This window comes from Poecile atricapillus, chromosome Z, assembly GCF_030490865.1.
Source record: "Poecile atricapillus isolate bPoeAtr1 chromosome Z, bPoeAtr1.hap1, whole genome shotgun sequence".
NCBI classification, from domain to species: domain Eukaryota; kingdom Metazoa; phylum Chordata; class Aves; order Passeriformes; family Paridae; genus Poecile; species Poecile atricapillus.
The window spans coordinates 80,557,005-80,580,637 of NC_081289.1; the positions used below are offsets into that span (position 1 = coordinate 80,557,005).

The 23,633-nt window shown below is 36.8% G+C and overlaps 1 protein-coding gene across 1 annotated transcript in view; it reads left to right on the forward strand.

Annotated features, from left to right (window-relative positions):
* Window positions 1-23,633, forward strand: part of RASA1 (RAS p21 protein activator 1) — a 54,322-nt gene that overhangs the window by 7,723 nt on the left and 22,966 nt on the right. The window contains exons 2-9 of the mRNA XM_058826001.1: window positions 8,810-8,959; window positions 10,302-10,437; window positions 11,218-11,288; window positions 14,088-14,205; window positions 15,067-15,098; window positions 17,032-17,084; window positions 17,717-17,867; window positions 20,806-20,884. Coding sequence (XP_058681984.1) covers window positions 8,810-8,959; window positions 10,302-10,437; window positions 11,218-11,288; window positions 14,088-14,205; window positions 15,067-15,098; window positions 17,032-17,084; window positions 17,717-17,867; window positions 20,806-20,884 — 790 coding nt within the window. The remainder of the gene's footprint in view (window positions 1-8,809; window positions 8,960-10,301; window positions 10,438-11,217; window positions 11,289-14,087; window positions 14,206-15,066; window positions 15,099-17,031; window positions 17,085-17,716; window positions 17,868-20,805; window positions 20,885-23,633) is intronic.

A 23,633-nucleotide genomic window follows, 5' to 3' on the forward strand; every position in this document is an offset into this window, starting at 1 on the left:
TTAGAAGCTCCACTCATGTTTCAGTATTGGGATATTAAGGTTTCCAGGACACTTGGTGCACACAGTGTGTTATGCCAAGTTACAGTCTGATTCTTATGAGGATCAGACACAGAAAAGTAATTTCTGTGTTCAAATTTCAGTATTTTCACCTACTTTTCAGGCCAACTTCACACCTTTTTTTTTTTTTTTTTTTTTTTTTTTTTTGTGGTGGTGGTGGTGGTCTTTTTTTTGCTAAACTGAAACAGCAATAGTTGTTCATCCTCAAGTGCTAATAGTTTGTGGCTTTTTTTGTGAATATAAAATTTTATCAGGGTTGTAATATATAAAATCATAGAACTGTCAATCAGCCCATATTGGGACAGACATTCAAAGTTCTTATGTCCCAATGTTTTGGGGGGTCAGGGAGTAAACTGAGATTGTCTTCCAACCTGTCCAGTCACATCTTAAAAACTTCCAGTGAAGTTTTTCTTCTTACTGAGGGAGGTTGTTTCAGTGAATAATTTACTGGAACATTGTGATGATGTGCCCCTGAGCCATTTCTTCTTCAGAGAGGAGAGGTCTGGCTCATTCATTCCTCATGGGACAGGTTCTCCAGCTCTTTGTTAATCTTAGTGTCCCTCCTTTGGGTCTTCTCTGGCCTGTTCACATCTTTCTTGGATTATGTAGCCCAGAACTGGACACAGAACTCCAGCTGCAGTTGCACAGCTGGGTGGAATGGGATGATCTGGGTTTAGCCAACTCTTGATAATCAACTTGGGAATCATATGGTGATTATGTGTAGATTTGTGTAAGATGTGTCTCTGAAATTTCGACCTTTTTTATTATCTTGAGTCTACCTCTTGCTTTCCATAAAATTATGCATCTGTATATAAATGTTTAGCCATATAAAGGAAATTCAGTTTATGGCTCATTAGGCTTTGTATGGTTATTTTATAGATAAATGGCATTATATTTTTTATTTATAAAATGTAGGAATTATCATAAGTCAGTCAATTTCTCTTCAATATTGCCATCTGTTAGCAGAGTTAGCATGGATATGTTACAAGATTCTAAGCTGGATACTTTCCTGATACTGAACATGAAGGAATTCTTGAATTATCTTATTTAAACCACATTTTTTCCCTCAGTTTTTTTCTTGCATGGATTTTTGTGCTTTCTAAACATCTGTGGATTTTTTTGTTATTTCCTTTCCTTAAAATAAAACAAAAAGGATGCTAGAGAAATGTCTTTATTCGTCTAAAAGCAGCAAGTTACCAAGCCTCTGTAGGAATCATCTCAACCTATATTCCAGTCTAGAGACAGTTTTTTGTTCTTTTTCTCAGTTTTACACACATTTTATTTTTATGTTATGCTGTGAGATTTGTTCTGTATGAGTTCTGCTCGAGGTTATATTCCCCCACTGTTGTTCCTAGGGCCTGTTGGAAGATGTGAACATGTTCAGATGTTCACAATTCAGGTGGCTGTTTGATTTCCAGTGTATAAATAACTGTCAGGGTTTTCTCATTATAGAGGCTGTTAATCCATCTGTGAGTTTAACAGATCTCTCTCTCAACAATCCAGCTTGCAGGAGGAAGTGAGAGTAGAGCACAAAACCAAAACCTATGTTTGGTTAGAGAGGGTGAAGTGCAAGGAAGAGGATGAAGATGAAAGAGCTTCTAGTACATTTACTGAGGCTAATGGCAGACAAATTGAACAACATCTTAGAAATTCCTTAGTTATTATCAAAAGTATCTGATAGTTTATGTAGCCTTATTAACATTGTTTCAGAACTAATTACTCAAAAAAGGTATGTTTTTCACCTGAGAGCACAGATACTTAGCATGTAAAAACAGAAAAGTTCTTGCTAAGGCCTTTGATGAGTTCCAGAATTAATTTCCTAATCTGATTCTTTGGTAAGAAAAATGCAGCTGTTTCAAGAGCCATTTTTCATGGAGTTTAGCTGTATTTCACTTGCTTATCGGTGGTTCTTGCTAAAATGAGATAGGCAGTCAGTCTTTTTCTCAGTGTTGGATAGTGTGTGGTTGTCACACCTCTGCGTCTTCTAAAATTATGGCATTGTTTGGTACAGTATTCTGCCCTTTGTGAATTATGTAAGTGCATTATTCTTTTTACTGTATACTTACCTTCCTATCTCATGTTTTCTCATAGTCCCTTTGCTAACATACTGCGGTTTTTGATTGATCTGTTTAGTTCTAGCTCAGAGATGACATAAACTCTGCTGTGTTTTAATGGCTTTTTTTGTGCAGGTGTGTGCAAGGCAGAGGTGTAACAAGGTGGCTTTTTTTGTGGAGGTATGTGCAAGTCTCACAGTTAAGAGTTTGATACAGCTAGTGTGCCAAAAGGTGCCTATGGTGGTGACTTTCCATGTTAGTTGGCTGGTCTTAGTCTTGTAGCACAGCACAGTTCAGTTTTCCCCTTGCTGTTTTTCAGGGATTTTGGAATAGTCAGATGAGGAAAGCAGAATGAGTCTTTGTTAGTCTTACATGGGTATGCTTAAGTGCCTCCTAGAAAAATGCATAGGAAAGCAAAAGGGATGAAAATCTCACCCTCATGTTCCTCGAACTGTATATAACACTCAGGGTCATGCACACTGGACAAAGAACACTTACTTGGCTAGAAGTTAGTTTCAACTGCTTCTCTCAAAGGTGCATCTGTTCTGGTACATTTGTAGGTCTTTTTCTGGTAGCACAGTTTTGTGAAGTGGAGAACTGCAAAGACTTGGTTAAAAGTTGGTAACTACTGAATAATAACTAACAAGATGGAAGAAGGGTATGAATGTAGTATAATCTAACTGAAATTTAGTCTTATCTCTACAAATTAGGTGCACAAAGGCAGTATCACATCTTACAGATATGACAGAAATGGGGAATAAAGTGACAAAAGGCAGAATCTGGATAAAAATAGTTAAACTGAGAGTGCAGTTTTAGGCTGGGAGATGCTATAAGACTGAAATTAAACTTCAGCAGTAAATAGGAGCATTAAATCTTGTATTGGCTTAAAATCTATTACGGTTAGTATCTGCCAATGAAGGTGCAAGCCTTCCTGGAATTGAAAAACAACCCCTCCCTCCAAACTATTGTGACTTCAAAAATTACAAGGCTTCCAGGTAAAAATATGGGAAAAGGAATAACAGTTCTTTACTAGCAAATATATATATATATAATACATACACATACATATGTGTACATATATATATATATATATGTCTCAGAGCAAACAAACAAGCAAAAAGCCCCGAAGTGTTCTAATCTGTTGAGGGCCGCTTTTCCTCTTGAGTGTAGTTACGACCACGACCTGCAGGGGCGCCAGTGAGTGGGCAGCGGCAGTGGCGGCGTTGCGGCCGGCAGGAGGCGATAGCGGGCCCCTGTGTGGCAGGGACGGCGCGGCCGCTGTCGTGTGGCCAGCGGCGGTGATCCCATACAAGAGTGGCACCTTCGCGGGTAATGATGACCTTGGCCCCTGGCAGTATCCAGGCGTTGGCCCCGGGCTCCCATGCGGCAGAGAATGAGAGAAGCAAGCAGGCAGGTTTTGGTCGCACTGCTGAAAACCACAGTGGGGTAACAGTAGCCTACGCCAGCCACGCTCACCTGCCATCCATGTGGCCCTTCTCCTCCATTGCTGAAGGGAAGGGGCAGTCCTGGCTCCACACCCCACAGGATTCCAGGCTGAGTTTACACCTCTTGTTATATCCCCTGAGCTTTGGGGGTGCTGGTGGGAAACTGACAATTCCTGGCATACATGACTGCGGTATATCCCCATCACCATGAGCCACCCCCCAAGACAGTCTTCACATTGAAGGCTTGAGAGGAGGATGATTGATGTTCAAGAATAAGAAGACAAAAATAATAATTCAGGATTTTTTGTTGTGTAATTTTTTTCCTTTGTCTTCATAAAATGCCTTGAGATTTTTGTGTCTTTTTATACTGAGGATTTCCCCAGTTCAAAGAAATCTTTGCTCTCTTTTGCCTCTAATTGAAACAGAGCTCACAGTCTAAGGTGGTAACAAGAATCTCTAAAGTGTGAAAGTGGCAGTAAGGCAGAGTCTGAACTCATAGTAATGGAGCTCTGACCATGAGTCCTACAAGTTCTCCATCGTTACTACAGGTTTTCTTGAAGCATTATGGTATGGCTGAGAAGAGTCTTGAGTGAAGTGGATGTGGCATTTAAAGACTGTTTTTCCTGTGTGCCATAGCTTTTGCTAGATGGAAATAGAGAATTCTGTAGCGGTTACCAACATCTGTATTTGTACTAAGTTACTGAAACTGACTTTTACTCCCCTTCAGCACTTCCTCTTGCATTCTCTTCTCCCTTACCTACTGTGTTCCTAAGTAAAAATCGCAGTATACTGTAAGAGCAGAATGCTTTAGTAGAGCAGCAAAGCTTCATACTTGCTTTTCCCACATGTAAAAAGGAAATATGTAAATAAAGATTTGGTTGTACAATTTGACATGCTTCCACAGGTAAGAGCAGCTGCCTCCTTCCTTACAGTAAATTCACCATCTGCTACCTCTTTGTGAATGGCTTGTTCCTTGCATGGGCCTTGTGGTGTTGGGGGCCAGAAACTATATAGCTATACTGTGAACTTGCTAAAGGGATGCAGTGTAACTGCATTCCTCTTCACAGCAAGAGGGGCTGGCTGGGCCTAATGGGGTTGGTGTGACCCAACATCTTCTGTAGAGCATGGGAAAACATAGGAATCTCTTGTTTGTGTGTGGACCAGAGGTCACAGCTCTGCAGTGCAGCTCATTCCATGAAGTTCATAACTTGGCATATGGTTGTCAGCCCTTCAGTGTGGCAGTGGTATAGGCACCATTCTTCTGCATACCTGCATGTTGCTTGTGTGGATATAGAAGCTCTTTGTGAAATTGTGTCTTTGTTCTGTCTGCTGTAACTAAATTGTGATAGATAGGGTTGGAGTTTTGAACATGCTGCATTTGAAATAAGCTGGCAGATGGGAGTATTTTCATGCACAGATTTGATAGGTTTCTGAAACGTGGAGGCCTTTTACTGATATTCTCTAGAAGCAAAGTAAAGAACAATTACACAAGTTTCTTAAAGCAGGCAAGTTAGACAGGTGGTCACAGAAAAAAACACCTGAATTGTAACTTATAATGGATAGGACATTTTATAGTTAAATAATTTTGTAATATATGCTTACAAGGCTACTTACTGTCTTTCAATGCATATCATAACAGCAGCTGCATTGTTAAAGTACTAGCTGATTCATAATGTCACTGAATTATGTTTGCTCAAAATACAATTAAATTAGTGGATTGCCAGCATTTAAAAACATGCAAAGCTAATGTTAGAAATACAGAAGGGTTCCTAGGTAGCATTAGGAAAACAAGCAGAGGTGACTAATGAAAAATTATGGGCACCTTGTCTTTGGCAATAATGGGGGATATACATCTAAGTAATAATGAGTTAGAGTTTTGAGTGCAGGCACTTGTAAGTCACAGTCTATTGGCAACTTATTTATGAACAGCTTGGCAGGTTTTTAATGTGATACTTTCCTACCTTCCTATCTAAATCTTAATTCCTTTCATGAGACTTAGAGTATACCATGTGTAGCAATTCCTTTTACGTCCATTAAGAATCTCTATTAGAGATTGCATTGCTCATAGCTTCTGAAAACATTAAACTTGAAGCTGTTTCAATTGCAAAATATTTAAGTTGTAAATCTTGACATAGAAAACTCAGAGGGAGAGGTGTTTTTTTGTGATGTATTTTTGCATAACTACTGAGCTCAGGCTTCACTCAGATACCTGATTGAAGCTTAAAACCAAAGGATCTGGGGATTATTTTATTTCACTTCAGAAGTTATGGTAGCCTGTTTTATATCCTTCAGAGTGTTCTGCACTCTATTCTTAGATGAAATTAGGAGTATGGCTAGCTCTGTAGCTTACTCATTTCTGTTGTACTTTCTTTGGATAGCACTGACTGTTGGAAGGATCTTTCTTCGTAACTGATAGTACAGAATTAGAGATCTTAAAATCTTTCATGAGTGTTCATTAGATTAGCCAATATCCTCCAATGAGGTTGAGTAGTACAGTTTTGTAAAATGGTCTTTACTGTTTGCTGTCAAAGTCCTTGAAGATAATGATGGGAAGTTGCAGAGTCTATCTTTCTATAATACTGAAAACTGGTGATAACTGGATAGATTATAAGACATGCACTTCTGACATTGATGTCTTTCAGTGCTCCTAGTTCATATATTGCTTGAATAAACTGTTTTCATCTATGATGAAACTTTGCTCTCTGAAAAAATGCCGTTATTTCATGACAATCATTTTGCGTACTCTAATAGTATATACATGTTTGCACTTAAGTGTGTATCCCATTTTTTTAAAGATGTGTCAAATCTACAGAGGTTTCCTGAGGATATCACTTGAGCTATTTTCTCATATCTTTGCTCAATATTGACTGCTTTACTGTTGCTTGTATTAAATTTAGGGTTTTTATTTCTCTGGCTAGTGCTATAGAGTAATTTGGTACGTTACACTAATGAAGAGTGAGCTGTAAAATACATTGTTTTTTTGCAGTCAGAAGTTAACATCTTACATATGGGCCCAGTGACACTGAATTTAATTGCATTCAGAAATTAATATCTTTATTTCAGAAAACAAAGTTCCTCTGCTTTACCAGGTAATAAATGTCTTCTGGTACACTTGATAGAAAAGTGTAGAATGGGACAAAAGATATATAGCCTGTTCAGTGTTAGAGAATGTGATCTCCAATATGTGGGATACACCAGTATATATATTTTGCTGTCACCAGCAAGGAGGGTGTCCTTTTTGTTTGAAACTTCTTGTCTGAAAATTGGAGCACCTGAATTTGTGTATTGTTGTTAGAAATCCTGGTCCTTACAGAAAAACTATTTCATTTGCATAGAATCCTGCCTTTCTGTTTACTCTGTAGGTTTTTTAGAGATAATTTGTATTCTTATTAAGACTCCCACTTGTCCATTTTGAAACTGTGCCTTTCTTTAAGTTTGGCATTGTAATGCAGTGTGTCTCTCAATAGAATTAAGATTATTTTCCTCGAGTGGGTGATAAATAGGAACAAATAAAAGCTCAATGAACCTATTATTAATCTAAAATAGATTTCATGAAATGGAATGTTCTTTTCTTCATCAGGGAAGTTTCTTTGGTCTCTGGGAAGTTTTATACTTCATGAAAGTCTGTCTCTCCAGGAACGCAATGCCTAATTGTGACCTGTTGAGAACAAACTTACTCAAGTTTCAGCTGTGATGTGCACACGGATGCACAGAATATTTCATCCCAGTTATTCAAAATCAACAGTCTTGATTTTGCTTCATTTCCTAAAAGACCCTCATAGTAGGGAAGGTGTGATCCACTTCTTTGTGGACTGTCTTTGAACAACAGGTTTCTATTCATGAGGCTGCTTTGCTCTGGAACGGAATGACACAGGCTCTTGCTAATATAACTAGGCCTGCAGCAGTTTCAAGTTTTAAAAGTTGTACAGACACAACAGTGCTTCTACTGGTTTAACTTGTTTTGATCAGGGTGAGGAAGAGAAGCGAAGGGCAGCAATGCTAGCAAACACCCAGTTTTGCCAGGTTAAACTATATCTATGCTTGTGCTGCTCCTGCTGGTGAAATGGTGTTTTTTGGCTTAGTTTATCAGGGTTCTGTTCTGATAAAAGCTCTCTAAGCTTTCGTTTCCATTTTGTAGGAAAAAAAATTGCTTTTGTTCTTTTTATCATATTTCAGATTTTATCAACAGCTCAGCTTTTAATTTTTTATTTTTTTTGAAGTGGTATGCTGTGTAATATTTGATATTTTTGCATATATTAGTTCAAGAGATCATTTACATATCTTCTAAACTGCATGTTTGTGAATCTTGTAAAACAGTCTGTGAACTATTAGAACTAAGTGGTATGTGTTCTGAAATGGTGAAGGATTTAAATTGTCTGAAACAGTGTCTGTTTTGAAGCTGACAGTTTCTGAGTGTAAAAATTAAAGGTTTAATCAAGCAAAATTAGGTGGAGGAGCTAATGAATTATTGCAGTATATAGCTCTGGAACATGCTGTGGCTTGGTGAAGGTAATGAGAGCAATGGCTGTCTATGAAAACTGCTCTCCATACAAAAAAAAAAGAGTTATACTTGATAATTTGGAGTAGAACAAGTGTTCTGACAAAGGGTGTGTAAATAAACTGAGATAGGTGATTGAATGCTTGAATGGTAGCAGTAGATTAAAGATTTCCTTTGTCATATTTTGCAGTCTGTGATTTACCATGTATTGGCACTCACTTTTGATTGATAAGGGTGCACATTGTGATTAGGAAGGGTGGTTTTGGGGCTGGATGGTGGCCTGGTGACTGTTGTCCAGTTCTTTACTGGCTTTGCTGCAGCAGCATCTTTGTCAGCTGAGGAACAGTCTGACAGAATTCAGTTCTCTGTGCTTTTGAAATATCCAGCCTGAACTGATGCCTGTGTAGGCTTAAACTACAATTCTTTCAAGTCAGGTCAGTCACCTCAGTTCCTGTTTATTTAAAGTTAACAAATTAGGGAGGAGCTAGAAACTGATGATATATGTAGAGCCTCTGCCTCTTAGTGCTGTTCCTTGGGAAAAGCAGGTTATTTGAAAAACTCTGCTGTATTAAAAATACTGGTTTTTTGGAAAGAAGTAAACTAGGAGGTTGAATATGTAACAACGTGATAGCTTTGAAACAAACTTTTGGAGTTATATGGGTTTTGACTGAAAGATTTTCTTTCATAGGTCTATTTTGTGAGAGTAAACAAAATCTTTAAGTTCTAAGGCGATACATTGTTACTCATTTTTTCAGGTGGTATCATGGAAAACTTGACAGAACAATTGCAGAAGAACGTCTTCGACAAGCAGGAAAACCTGGAAGTTACCTTATTCGAGAGAGTGATCGGAGACCAGGTTCATTTGTGCTTTCATTCCTTAGTAAAACAAATGTCAATCATTTTAGGTGAGAATTAAGTGTTTTATTTTGAATACTGTGATCTATCTACTTTATGTTTCAGAACACAATAAAGTGAACAATGATTGTATTATAATGCACTATTTTTGACTCTTTATGCTTTCATGGTACAGCTTTTTACTTGTGTTTGGTTGTTTTAAAACATGCTACTTCAAAATTACTTTATAGGATGAAGAACGAAGTGTGAGGAAACCAAAAATATCTGGGTAGAGAATCTTGCCTAAAGTGGTTTGAATAGACTTAAATCACCATGCAGGTTTCATTAGTCAGTCAGAGATTGTTTTGTGTCTATACCATCACCATAGTAATCATTGTAGTTAGCACAGTTAAAGTGCTAGTGCGTCTAGTTGCTTCCTTAATTTTGAGGGGAAAAAACCCCACCCAAACCAAGTACCCCCCAAAACAAACAAAACAAAAGCCACCAAAAAACAAACAAACAAAAACCCCAAAGCAAAAAACACCAATAGATTACATGTTTAGTGATCTAAAGCTTTGCTGGAAACAGCTTTCAGCATATATCCTGAGCATTGTTTTCTGATTCCCCTTGCAATGCTATATGCTTATGAGCTTGGATTTAATTTCTGAAGATTCATCTTTGTAGGCATTTTACATTACTTCTTGTGAGAAACATCTTTTAATTCAAGTTATGCACTAAAGAATCTCTCCTTTAAGAAAATATGCCTTTAAAGAAAATAAACAGTTTTGTAAGAAGGCTTTGTTTTTTTAAACTGCTGAAATGATTATGTGAGCTTTTTCCCATTAGATATCAAGTTTTTAAATTGAGTTTAAGGAGATACTTTGATTATTCAAAAGTAATTTCTGAACTTTTAATATGGATGCTAAACCAACTGTAATAAAATGACTAATTTTCGATGGTGTTTGTTTTTGTCATTGTATAGTCTTGAAGTGTAGTAATTTTTTGTTAAAGTACTTTGCTACTGTATGCCTGTTATAAAAGGTGTATGTTGTGCAATTAATAATGCTGTTGTGTACAAGTGCATTATTTCATTTTTCCAGGATGTTCACGCTTACATTTTTTTTCTTTCTGATTTCATTTGGTCCTGACAAATGTACCATCTTTTTCTGTGAATCAGCACTTTCGATAAAAAAATGATAGATCATACTATATATATATATGTGAATATTTTGGTAAAATATTCATTAGGTTTACTTATATGTTTACAGAGAACCTGTAATACTGTATTTTGCTGTGTATAGGCACTGTTTTAAGAATTAAACATGATCTTAATCTTCTTTTCTTCAAAAAAAACCAGAAACTGGTAGCAAAAAGTTTCCTAATGTCAAGCTTCTGGGGTTTTTTTATTAACAGGATTATTGCCATGTGTGGAGACTATTACATTGGTGGGCGTCGCTTTGCTTCACTCTCAGACCTGATTGGTTATTACAGTCATGTGTCCTGCTTGCTGAAAGGGGAAAAGCTCTTATTTCCAGTAGCACCTCCAGAGGCAAGTAAAATAAAAAATTCTGAAGAGTAATTTACTAAAATGTTTGTAGCTTTAATCATTATTCGGAATTTTCTTTGGGAAAAAACTTTTAGACAGTTACCTGTAGTTTTTTATAGGCATATGTGGAACTATAAGTGATATAAAAATGTATTTTTTGCATTTAAATTATTAAAATTATAAAAATGCATTAAATGATTAAAAACATTTGCCATTTAATAAAATTACATAATGTCGAGGATAGAAGTATTGCAGTTATTGCACAATGTAGTAAAATAATTTTAAGTAGACAGAGAAAAATAAGATAAATACTGAGCTCTTGGCTAATAAAGAGCACTGTTGTAATGTAACCATCGCTGTTTAGTGACATTTTGCATATCTAACAGTGGTTTCAAGTATGAATCTTGGAGATTACAAAGGTTTCTTTCACATACCCATCTTTAAAACAATAGAAGTAATGAAAATGAAACAAAACACTGCAAAATATCCCCTGTAACAAAACCCAAAACCTGAATAAAGATGTTTCTGAATGTTAAAATTCTGGATGTTCCTTCTGCTCTAAGTGAAAAAAAAAGTAAAATAAATGTTCTCTTAGCCAACAAATTACACATTCCTAGCTGACAGTGGTTTTGAGCTTTGGAAATATAAAACTGGCAAGGTGGGTATTAGTGATGTTACCAGTTCTTTGCTTCAGAATAGCATAATGCTGGGGAGAATGATTCTGCAGTACAGAATATACAGTACACGGCAGAGAAAAAACCATTGCTCTCTTTTAAACTGTAGCCTGTGGAAGACAGAAGGAGAGTTCGAGCAATTCTACCTTACACCAAAGTGCCAGAAACTGATGAAATAAGGTATGTTTGGATAACAGTAGTCGCTGTGAAATTCTCAAGAGTATTTATAAATAGTAGTAATTTAGGTAGGTGTTTGTATGCAAATACTTTCCAGTTGCATCTTAAACTTGACACAGTTAGATTAAAGGATGGTTTATCTGTGTTCTTTGGGGAAATAAGACATTTTGTTCTTAGCATATATGTTTGTATTAATTGTAAGGGAACGTACATTACATAGAATTAAATTACATAGAATTAGGTACATTGAATTAAAATTAGTGATGTTATAATTTTGAAATACATTGAAAATAATAAACTTATGTGCCAAAGAATTCTATACAGAAATGCCTTATCTGAGTCTGTGAAAGAAATGAGCTAGGCTTTTTTCTGAACTGCTACAGAACTATTAGTAGATGTTATAACTAAGGGAAACAATTCAGATTACTAGAAAGAGAAAGTGAGCCTTGACTACTTACAAATTTAGAATTGAAGAAGTGAGTCTTTCAATAGAAGACCATTATCTGGTTACTTGGGATTGATACTGCATTCTTGAGATAATTTTTTCCAGATGAAAAAACAGGAGGATTTCAAAGTGATTATGGTGATTTCTGGTCTCTCTAATGAGGCAGATTTCATAAGATGATGTAATATACGAGTTTAAGAAATATTGAATTGAGAATTTTCTTAGGTTTTGGATTATTATCTTAAAATGTAGAGAACTTTGAATGGAAATTTATTCCAAGACTCACAGTCAAGTCTCATCCTTTAAAGGATGATATGAGGATATTTGTTTTTATAATTATGTGTTTTAGTAAGGTACTAGGACTGGGAAGGGCTCCCTAATGGCACATTACAGCTAAGGCTTTCTAATACATGTGAGAACAAAAAAAAAAAAAAATGGAGTCCTTTACATGCCTTATTGCACCTGTCAGCTTAAAAGGAAATATCATTTTACTGTTCGCTATCATAACAAAAATTGTAGGCAATTAAACCTTTTCTTCCTCTTTTAGGATAGAGCTGAAATGCACACTTGGTATTTGGGTTTTGAGGTCTACATGGCATAGCTGAGACCAAAGTTCTCAGTTTGTTCTAGATTTAATTAATATGCTCTTGAAGCCATTATGTATTTCAGAGAATATTGACAGAATTCTAATATCATAGTTAATATTTAGTAAGTTTGAAGTATTACTGGATTAATTTCAGCATGTCTTCCATGCAGTAACTATACGGTAATGGAGGGTGCTCTCGTCTGTCACCTGTTAAAGCTGAATAGCAGTTAAATTTATTCTTTGTTTTTGACAGTGGTTTGTTGCTTTTTTTTTTTTTTCTATTAGCCCACTTCAAATGCAAGCCATGCCATAGACTTTTGCTATGAAATTTTGAGTTGAAATGGTACTTAATAGTAGTTAATAGTTCAACTGTTTATTGTTTTTCCTATACCTTGGTGCATCATGAAACATGATTGAGAATTCTGTGCTGCAGTGAAGGTTTTCTTGTGACCTGAGTGTGTGTTCTTAACATTTAAGAAGTAACTTGCAGTAGTCTTCCAGGAATGAAAACTCCCTCAGACCAGGTGCTGGGTCCTGCACTTTGGCCACAGTAAAACCCTCTGCAGAGCTACAGGCTGGAGGAGGACCAGCTAGAAAGCTGCCCAGTGGAAAAGGACCTTGGGGATGCTGGTCAACAGCTGGCTGAAGATGAGCCAGGTGGCCAAGAGAGTCAGTGGCATCCTGGCATGGATCAGCAGTTGTGTAGCCAATAGGACTATTAAAGTGATTCTTTCCCTGTGCTCAGCACCTTGAGTACTATGTCCACTTCTGGGCCATCAATTTAGGAAAGACATTGAGGTCCTGGAGTGTGTTCAGAGAAGGGTAATGGAGCTGGTAAAGTGTCTGGAGCGGCTGCAGCACCTCAGCCTGGAGAAAAGGAGTCACAAGGGAGATCTTATTGGCCTCTACAACTGCTTGAAAGAAGCATGTAGCCAGTCAGAGTTCAGTCTCTTCTGCCAGGCAACCAGTGACAGTATGAGAGAATATAATCTTAAATTCCCCTTTAGTCTACAGGGCAGCTTTAGGTTGGACATTAGGGGAAAATTTTTCCCAGAAAGGGTGATTAGATATTGAAATGTTGCCCATGGACGTGGTGGAATTACTGTCTCGGAAGGTGCTTAAGGAAAGACCGGGTGTTGCACTTAGTGCTGTTATTTAGTTGACATGTGGTGTTTGGTTGTATGTTGGACTCAATAATCTCAGAGGTCTTTTCCAACCTATTTGATTCTGTGATTTGCTGATTTTGAATGTTAATGCTTATGCTTGTAGTTAATTGCATGGCATCTCTGGTAACTGTTCCCTATTCTCTTTGCATCACTTGTTTTCATATGTGAGAACATAATGAATAAGTATTCCACAACGTACATTGTGCAAGGTAATTTTACAATGAAAGAAATATTATTTTCTTATAGACTACTAAGGATTATTTTACTTGTGATTCCTATTTGAGTTCTTGATAAAAGAACAGTATTACTATATTTTTATATTGCTGTGTTATTTTTGTTTTATACATTATCACACTTTGACAGCACTGAAGTATATATTAGATACTAAACATAAATCAAAACTATGAAAACTTGTTTATGGTAGCCACTTAACTGTGAGGAAAAATACACATGTGTCTGGAATATCAATTCCTTTGATATTTCATTTGTTGCAAATAGGTTTTCCCAAATATATTGTGGAAATTATACTCAAGAATTCATTGTGTTAATTAAACTTTATATTATGATTGTATCTCTGATTTAAATCTTGCTGTAACCCTCTTCAGTTTCCTTAAAGGAGACATGTTTATCGTCCATAATGAATTGGAAGATGGCTGGATGTGGGTTACAAACCTACGGACAGATGAACAAGGTCTTATTGTGGAAGACCTAGTAGAAGAAGTGGTAAGTAATTTTTACATTCAGATTTCCTAAATGAATGGGATTTTTTGATAAAACAATATTGAACAAGACTTAGTGAAATTTATTTGCTTGTTTTCTAATTATATATTTTTCTAAACTAATAAATTTATCTAGTAGTTCTAAAATACTAAAACAAACCTTTAAGCCTAATTCATTATCAAAAAATGTTTATTCATATGTTGTCCAAAGATAAGTGCAAATGAATGGTACTGTAAATTTACTAGGCATTTCCCGAAAACCTGCTGTCCTGGTGAAGAATCATTAAGTTGCATTTCTTTCTTGGAATTGCCATGAAATGTTCATTAAATTAACAGAATGTAATTGTGCATTATTGTAGGTCTTTCTCTTTATTCAAGGATGAAATTTGGTTTAAAAATTTATTGGTGAGGAAAAAAACCTGATTTTTTGTAATATCTTCTTACATAGTCCATATTTTGCTAATAGCAAGGTTACTGGAGATGCTTCTTATAGATGGCCTGTGTCAGGATGTGAATAGCTAAACTGAAGTGGCAGTACTGGACTGTTGATCTGCAGACTGATAGGTCTGTGGGAATTTAACCTTAGGAAGGCTGAGCAGGTTGAAACTTTCTAACGAGTTACCGCCTCTAAAGCACTTAGATCATGACTGAAGTAATCATCAGAAATAACATTTTTGCTGAATTTTCACGTAATGAATGAAGAGGAAGATTTTTCATAGGGCTGCAGTAAGCCCTTTAATTAAAAAATGCCTCAGACTTCTAAATGTCAATTTTTTTTTCCTACAGAAGGCCTTAACTTACAATTTTTTTTTTTTTAATTGAGTTGTACTGTTGTCATTCACTTGATATGTTAATTTTCTCATAGGGAAGAGAAGAAGATCCCCATGAAGGCAAAATGTAAGGACTTTTGTTTTGTTGTTTAAAAGGAATTATAACTGTTTGTAACCTTCCACTATGAGATTTCTAAGTTTTTGAGAAAGTGGGCAAAGACATGTATTTTTTAATCTCAAGATATATACTAACTGCTGCAGATCCAGGGATAATTAACATGAAAAAATCCTGTGATAGGTATGTCTGTTGCTAATGGGTATTGCAGTGCTGAAATCTTAGATGAGGCTATGTATGACCACTTTCAGCTAAAATGTGCACAGTGGAGTATTTCTTGAACACAATTGCCTTGGAGATACAATGCTGTAAATACTCTAAATACTGTACCAGAGTGCTATTAGAATGGGGTCTCAGTTTGCCTCATGGGCAGGAGTGTTGATCTTCTGGAGTGTAGGAGGGCTCTGCAGAGGAATCTGGAGAGGCTGGGTCAGTGAGGCCAGTGGTATGAGATCCCACAAGGCCAAGCGATGGTTCCTGCCCTTGGCTCACAGCAATCCCTGCAGTGCTACAGGCTGGGGCAGTGGCTGGAAAGCTGCTCAGCAGAAAACACCTGCTCAGCAGTGGCTGAACATGAGCCAGTGTGGGCCCAGGGGACAAAGTAGGCCAATGACATCCTGGCCTGGGTCAGCAATAGTGTGGGCAGCAGGACCAGGGCAGTGACTGTCCTCCTGTACTCATGACTGGTGAGGCCACACTTCCGAGTTCTAGGTTCAGTTTCGGGCTCTCACAGCAAGAAAGATGCTGACATGATGAGGTGCTGCAGTGAGTCCAGTGAAGGGAAATGGAGCTGGGGAAGGATCTGGAGCACAAGTCTGATGAGCAACTGAGGGAGTTGGTGGGCTCAGCCTGGAGAAAACGAGGCTCAGGGAGAATCTCATTGCTCTCTACAGATGGCTGAAAGGAGGGTTGTAGCCACAAGAGGTCTCTTCTCCCAGGTAACAAGTGATAGGACATTCACAAGTGAAGATGAGTGGCAGATAGTTGTGAAAAATGTCTAGTGCCTTGATGACTTAATCTGCTGTCCTCACTTGTTTATCATATTGGTGCTTGCTGTTTTTTTGCTATTTCCCACTTTCCAAGAGGCTGGTGGCAGAAGGAGGCATTTTAGTGGTCTATTTGGTTTACTACGTTCTGCTAGTAAATTTGGCAGTATGGATTTCTTCAAAAGTGGAAATTTTCTATTTGGAAGGTAGCCTGTAGGAGAGACCTGGAGCTTTGATTCTGTCTTGCAGCGGTTGTTTGTCTTTCAGAGGAATCCTTAAATTAGTATCTGAAGGCAGTAGAGAAAGAGTTAGAGTTAGAAACTAGGATCTTTTCTCATAGATAAAAGCACCATATCTTTAGCTTTCCTTTAAATACAAATTATTAAGTTGCAGCATGTTAGGGTTTTCTGAATAGTGCTAAGTATCAGGCCGAGACTAGGCAGAGGCTGTGAGCTTTTGTGCGGTACTGCTTGATGACGCAGGACTCTGGGAAAGGCCAAGGTGTGAGATCAAAGCAGTTTGTATTCATTAATCTAACAAAGCTAGATTTTCTTTCCACAGCTCTGGCAAATTTGAGTTTGAGGTTTTCTGTATGTGTTTAACCTCTTGTTTGAGCTTTAGATTTCATGATTCTAGTACATTGCTGTATGACTTCAAATAATGCCTATCAAATTATCTACTTTTTGGACAATTCATATCAATCTCTAAACAGAATTGTATTTGAACATCAGCTCTACATGTTGGATATTTTTATTGAAAGTAATTTATTTATATACCTATGAATGCTAATCTTTTTATGCTATTGGTAGAAGAGAATCATTAAGTAGCATATACATTGATATATTGGGTCTTTTTAAATAAAGATTAATTCATAGGTGCCAGAGCCCTGGATGTCACCACAACCAAAAAAAGAGAGCTGGTAGTCTTGCTTTCTAATTTTTCTCTTCATCTTTGTTAAGATGGTTCCATGGGAAGATCTCCAAACAAGAAGCCTACAATATGCTGATGACAGGTACATGTATTTCTGATGTGAAACATAGTGATAGTGAAATGGCACAAAGTGATCCTATTAATATTAAACCGTGGCAAAACTTCCTTTTATGTCTGAACATATGACTGTTTTACATTCCTCCGCCCCTCTGGGTGCTGTCTCAGTAGAATACTACACTGGAAGAAAACTTTAGGGGCTGTCAATACTGAATATATTCTCAAGTAAAGTTAATTTAATAATTTTTTCTTTAATTAATTTTAAAATTATTATATATGGACTCAATTAGTTCACTTTCATAAAGCAAATATTTCTTTAAATGAAAACAGTACTTCTGACCCATATTGTTTAATACCGTCCTTTAAATACTGGGACAGAGATCGTGATTTTTTGAAAGTGTTATCAAACTTTGTTTGTGCGCTATTCTAAAGAGATGGTGAAGATGTGGCTATGTTGCAGGCTACAGCTGAACCATTTTTCATTAATTTTGGTGGTTTAGTACTAGTTCTTCTAGTATGAGATCACTACTGAAATTTACCTTTGTAGGGTTTGTATTTCTTCAAGTGTGCTGTCGTTCCTAGTTTATGTAGAAATAGATTTAGTAAGGGTTTACATATATCACTAAGAAAAATAACACTATTATGATGTCTTTTCAGTTGGTCAGGTGTGCAGTTTTCTTGTGAGGCCTTCAGATAATACCCCTGGTGATTATTCACTTTATTTCCGGACCTGTGAGAATATTCAGCGTTTTAAAATATGTCCAACATCAAACAATCAGTTTATGATGGGAGGCAGATACTATAATAGGTGAGTTCTTGTGGCAAAAGGAATTGTGCATATCCTATGCTTGTATAACTTGTTCCTGATAATTATTTACTATGATTTTAAGACTGTAGTTTCCTTTATACTAAATATTTTCCCTGATTTCCTTAGTGGTTACTTCTAACTGAGCAAAATCTCACAGCTTAAATAGTCTAGGTGTAACTTGTTTGTCTTGAAGTATTTGCGCTTCTTCTGCCAACCAATTGCTTCACTCTGTAAATTGAATGGATCGTGTGACTCCATAAATTGTGTATCTCTAACTAAGAGATTACTCTATTTGAAGCAGCTTGGAAGCATCTCCATGTGTTCTTGTCTGTTTGTAAAGGGGAAGATAAAGTAGTAATTTTATCTGAGACAATCAATAGAGTTTCCAGATAGAAATAGGTATTTACAAGAAAGGGGAAAAACACCTTCATTGTTGGAAAAAGTTACTAAACTGCATTGAAATATCTACTCGATACTTGGAACAGAAATACAGATCAGTTCATTTAGAATGAACAAATCTAAGATGCATTTCTTTTACCATTTGTGCAAAAATAGAGCAATTTGTATAAAAAGAAAGAGATATAATGAGGTGTTTCCCCTTTTGTGGGAGAAACTATCAGTGCACACCCATCTTTGATAGTATTTTTTTAGAGCTGTTCTACCCAGAAGACTTCTCAGTAGTGAAAACTCACTTTCCTCCTTAAACAGAGGTCATTGCCTGCCTTAAAAAATCAGCATTTTTCCAGTCCTGCTCACCCTAGGACTAGGGCATTATTACCCGCACAGAGAATTTCTGTCACTTCCAGCTTGGCTTCTGATTTGGGTAGAGATTCAGCAGCTCAGGTGTGTCTGAGAAAATGTCAAGGTCTCCTCACTAAGTTAAGTGGTCTTTTTCATATGACTTCACTCACATGATGATGTGAGGCTAAACAATTGGATCCTTATGAATCTGTGCCCATTTCACACCCAGGCTGCTTGAATACCTTTTTCATTAATCAGTCTGGGCTCCAGCCATCCTCAGTGAAAACCAGGCTATCAGCAGGGTTAGGCTTTCATGAAGGTAAATGCTGATTTCCAGTTGCATGGCTTATTATGTGGATGATAGGCCAAGAGCCCCCCACCCTTGGTGATATCAAATTAATCATCAATTTATCAGAACTCTTATTAGTCTCAGATGGATTTATAGCATTAAATAGTATGCTTCCGGAAAGTTACTATATTGTTACTGCTTCAGATTACTTTTTAATATGGTGTTGGATTCATTTGGGGTGTAGATTACATTTGTCTGAAAAGAGATTCTATGCAGCTGAATAGAAAGTAAGATTTTAAAGTTAAGCAGCAATAAATTATGGCAAAGTGCTTAAAGAATATTTTTTAGTATTTTGGTACGTAGTTTGCAGACATCTTCCTCAGTCTGAAAGAAAATCTTTGTTTTTGTTGTGTGTTTGGGAGAATTATCACTATACTCTTAAGTTTACATTCAGTTGGTAATTAGTTGGAAGTTCAAACATGTAATGAAGAATAAAGCCCTGAGGTGCTCCATCAGGACTTATCCTAGTCTATGTTACTCTAACTACAGAATGAGTTTTTAAATGGAACTGAGTTTATTCCTCAGCCTATATTACAAAATTGCAGAAATTTTGCAGGCACCTGCTTCTTACGTTGAGGAACTCCTAATGGCATTTTTAATCAAGGAAGCAGATGGTGCGTTGAAGGTCAAGGTATTCCTGATTGGATGAGTGAGAAAATTCATACAATGCTGTTTCATTGATGAGAAAAGGTTGGTAGTAGCTGTTCAACCTGTGAAGTATAATGACCGAGTCATTATTTCTTGTAGTGTGTCACAGTTGAAATTCTTATGTAGAAAACGGCACATGCAGACAGCATCTCAGTAAAAATTGAAATTAATTACTTAATTTCATTAGAACTGGAAGAAACATTAATCTCATTTTTGGTGCCTGAAAAATAAAAACACTTGTGGGAAGGTCATTTTATCAAGTTCGCGCTAGTTCATCACTTCAGAATGAAATAGAAAAGCCTACCAAAATGCCTTGATACAGCCTTATTTAGAAGTTTTTGAGATTTTTTTTTATAGTATCAGCTATTGTTCCTGTGTTGCACACATGCCTTATTTGTATCTTTGCACACACAACTGAGTATGCATGCATTGAGAAGACATGCTGAGTATATTTTATCTACGTAATTACTTAGCTCTTTTTCTAGATTGATATTTTGCATGTAAATTATTAATTTCTGTTGATGTCCCTGTTGCTGTTCTTTATTACAGTGTAAGTTCCAGTAGTGTGAAAATAAATTAGAGTAACTGAAATGCCTTGAATTTCACCTTGTATCTGTCACTGCTTCTCTCCTGAACCTTCCAAGTGCAATTGCAGTCTGAATTGAGTAATTAGAATGAATGCTTCCCTGCAGAGAGGAGTTCCAAAAGGATAGCTTAGTGATGTCCAACAATAATCTGTATAAGCCCTCTTACAAACCTTTTCTGTTTTCTGTTCCTGTCCTCCTAAAAAGAGATTGTGCTTCACTCAATGTCCCGTTCCACTTAGCTTATTACTCTAGGACTTCCTTGGAAAATTATTGCCAGTGGAATAGCAATTTTCAGCCTGGTTGGAAAGTAGGTAATGCACATGTACTACCTGAAGGTGGAAAGTGCAGTGTCCTCATTTGACATTTTAAGCAAGTCATTAAAATATTTTGCAGAGTTTAAGGTTAATACATTCTGAATACAGTTTTGTGAACTTTCTTGACTTCAGTATATTAGTAAATCCTCATTCCTGCAAATAAGATTATGATGATTAACACCTAATTTTATTAAAACTTTGAGGGAAAGTTTTCTGTGGGTTCATGGAAAAACAGATTCTCAAACAGTGGAAAAATTAATGTGTTTAACATTTCAATATTCTTTTTCTTACTGGAACAGTATTGCTGACATCATTGAGCACTACAGAAAAGAACAGATTGTTGAAGGATATTACTTAAAAGATCCTGTTCCAATGCAGGTATGATTTCATCTCTGAGCCTTTGATGTTGAAGTCACAGACTGAATCATTGTCAAATCAATTTATGTTCTAAATTACAGCTGAGATACCAGTGGTAGTTAAGGAAGATCATCTTGAGTAGTCAGTCATCAACACTTTCAATGTTTTCAGCTCATCTGTTTCTTTTGTTTTATTCTCAAATACATACACTTACTGAAGACTGGCTTGTAGTCAACAGAAAATATGGTAAGTTCTGTCTCTGGTGTGAGGTGTTCAGCCTCTGCTCTGTGCCCCTAGCTCTGTTCCTGGGCTCAAGCTTTGATTTAGTCCCACGTTAAGGGGAACCAGGCTGCCTTTCTCTCTTCTGTGTCTGAGGTTTTTGCCCTATCACAGGAAGCCTGTACGCACTGAAAAGCTTCAGGGATAATTGCACAGCTTGGGACTCCAGCACTTGTTCTGAAGCACTCTTGTCCCATAGCAGAAGTTGATTATAAGAGCTCACCAGTAATAAACACACCACATAATTTAGCTTTTCATGAGCTTATAGCTAGTTGTAAAATTTAAATGCCTATTTTTTTCTTTTTCTGTTTCCAAGCTTTCCTGTTTCAATGGAAATCAGAAATTTTCTCTTCCCTAAAGAGAGTTGCAGTCATTTCTTACCTCTGTGTGGAATCTTTCTTATTAATATGAGAGCATTTCCTCTGTTCACCAAGCTAAGCACACAGAAGCTGATCCTGACTCTGTAATATTTTCATGATTGCCTTGCTGCTACCAGTTTTGGTGTGAACTCACCTTTCTTGAAGATGTACCAGAACAATTTAGAGTTTATTCCCTCCAATTTATTCCCTTCCCCTCTGGAAAACACTTAATGAATATACATGTAATTTTGTGTGGTGGGTTGACCCTGGTGAGCTGCTAAGGACCTGCACCTTTCTTTGCTGTTTCCCTATTCCTGTGGAATGGGGCAAAAGCAAAAAAAATCCTGGGTTGAGATAAATACTGTTTTATAAGCAGAGGAAGGGAATCACTCAGCGCCTCTCACTAATAGACTGATGCCCAGCTGCTCTCTGAGACGTCCCTGTGCCCACATGCTTACTGCTGGTCATGATATTACATGTCAGGGAAAATATCTGTCAGATCAATTGTCATCATTGATGACAATGTCTGTGCTCCTGGCATCTTGTCCACCAAACCTCCTCACTGAGGATGGGGACAAAGTGGGAAATGGAGAAGGTCTTGAGGCTATAGCAGGTGCTGATCAACAAGAGCCAGAGTACTGATGTCTTACAAATGCTATTTCAGTCACAAACCCAAAACACAGCACCTTAGGGGCTGCCATGACAGAAGTTTTCATCCTTGTTGAGGCCATTATGTTGGCATAGCAAACAGTATCACAGCCCAGTCCTCCAATAAGTGACTCAGCTATTCGTGTCTCATTTTCTGTAAGTACCAACAGGTGCAACTGCTGTCTTGCACTAGGAGATGTGTATCTTGTTATTGCAGTCTTTCCTACACTGCTAATTGTGTTGTGTCCTTGGTGCTTCCCCATTGTTGCCTCCTGTTACCTTGTGCTCAGTAATGTGATTGGGTCAGAAAGCAAATAGGAATTCTGAGACTCCTCCTTGAAAAACTTGTAACTTCATGCTCCATCATTCCTCTTTAATCATGGCAGTAAGTCTTTATTTTAGCTTTTCATATACACAGAACTTAGTTTCTGTATTAATAAACTCTGCATTGACTCATTTTCTATGTGAGAATATGTCAGATTCTTTTAAGCTAGCCAGATACACTTGTGACTTCATTTAAAAGTTTAGTTCTCAGTGGTGCAGTTTATGTTCAGCTTTGTGTTACCTCCTTTCCACATAATACTGTGCTCTGTGGTTTTGAGGGGAAAAAATAATTCAAAAGTTTTGCATCATTTTAGGGTCAGTCTGACAAAATTCCTGTGTCTAATATTATATTTACTTAAAAATATTTGTCACTAGATCTCTTGTTTTGTGTACTGTTCCTTGTGTACTTGTGTTACAGACATTATCTTGACAGATAATTGTTATGTTACATTATCATTTCATAACATGTGGATATAGCTTCCATTGTAGGTCCTGCAGTTCCTCTTGGTATTACCAAATTATTTTTCATCTATTGTTGTTTTGAATAAAATCATTATTCTTGCAGATATATGCACAGGAAGTAAGGTTATATTATATAAGAGCCAGTTCGTATGTCTCTTTTCATATCAGCGATGTCCTTACAACTTTATAGGCTTGCTTTTGTTTTTTTTATGGCTAAAGAATTTGTTGATCTGCTTACTTAATAAGGTCAGACCTGGCTTGGGTTTTGAAAATATTTATTACTTGCATTTCTAGATGCTACCATTTTTTGTGTGAATTTCTTTTTTTTTTTTTTGTTTCCTGTTTCTGCTTTCTTCTCTTGTCTTGAGTTCTGCTCAGTTACAACATGTGAGTTCTAATGAGTTCTAATGAGATTAATGAGGGACTGTGCCACTTTGAGTCAGTTTTAATTATGATCTGTACCATTCTTATTGCTTCAGAGTTTATCCATGATTACCCAGGCCTATGAGCTTTGGTAGAAGACAGAAGCTAGATAAATCTTCAAAGACTGGCATAAATTTAACACTGTGAAGTCACAGTGAAAGATCATGTTTTTTATTTTAACATGAAAAAGACTTGCTTAGTAGAAGTTGGTCTGTATTGAAAACTTGTATTTTCTTTCAGCTTTGGAAATATGGGAAGAGTTATAGTACATTTCT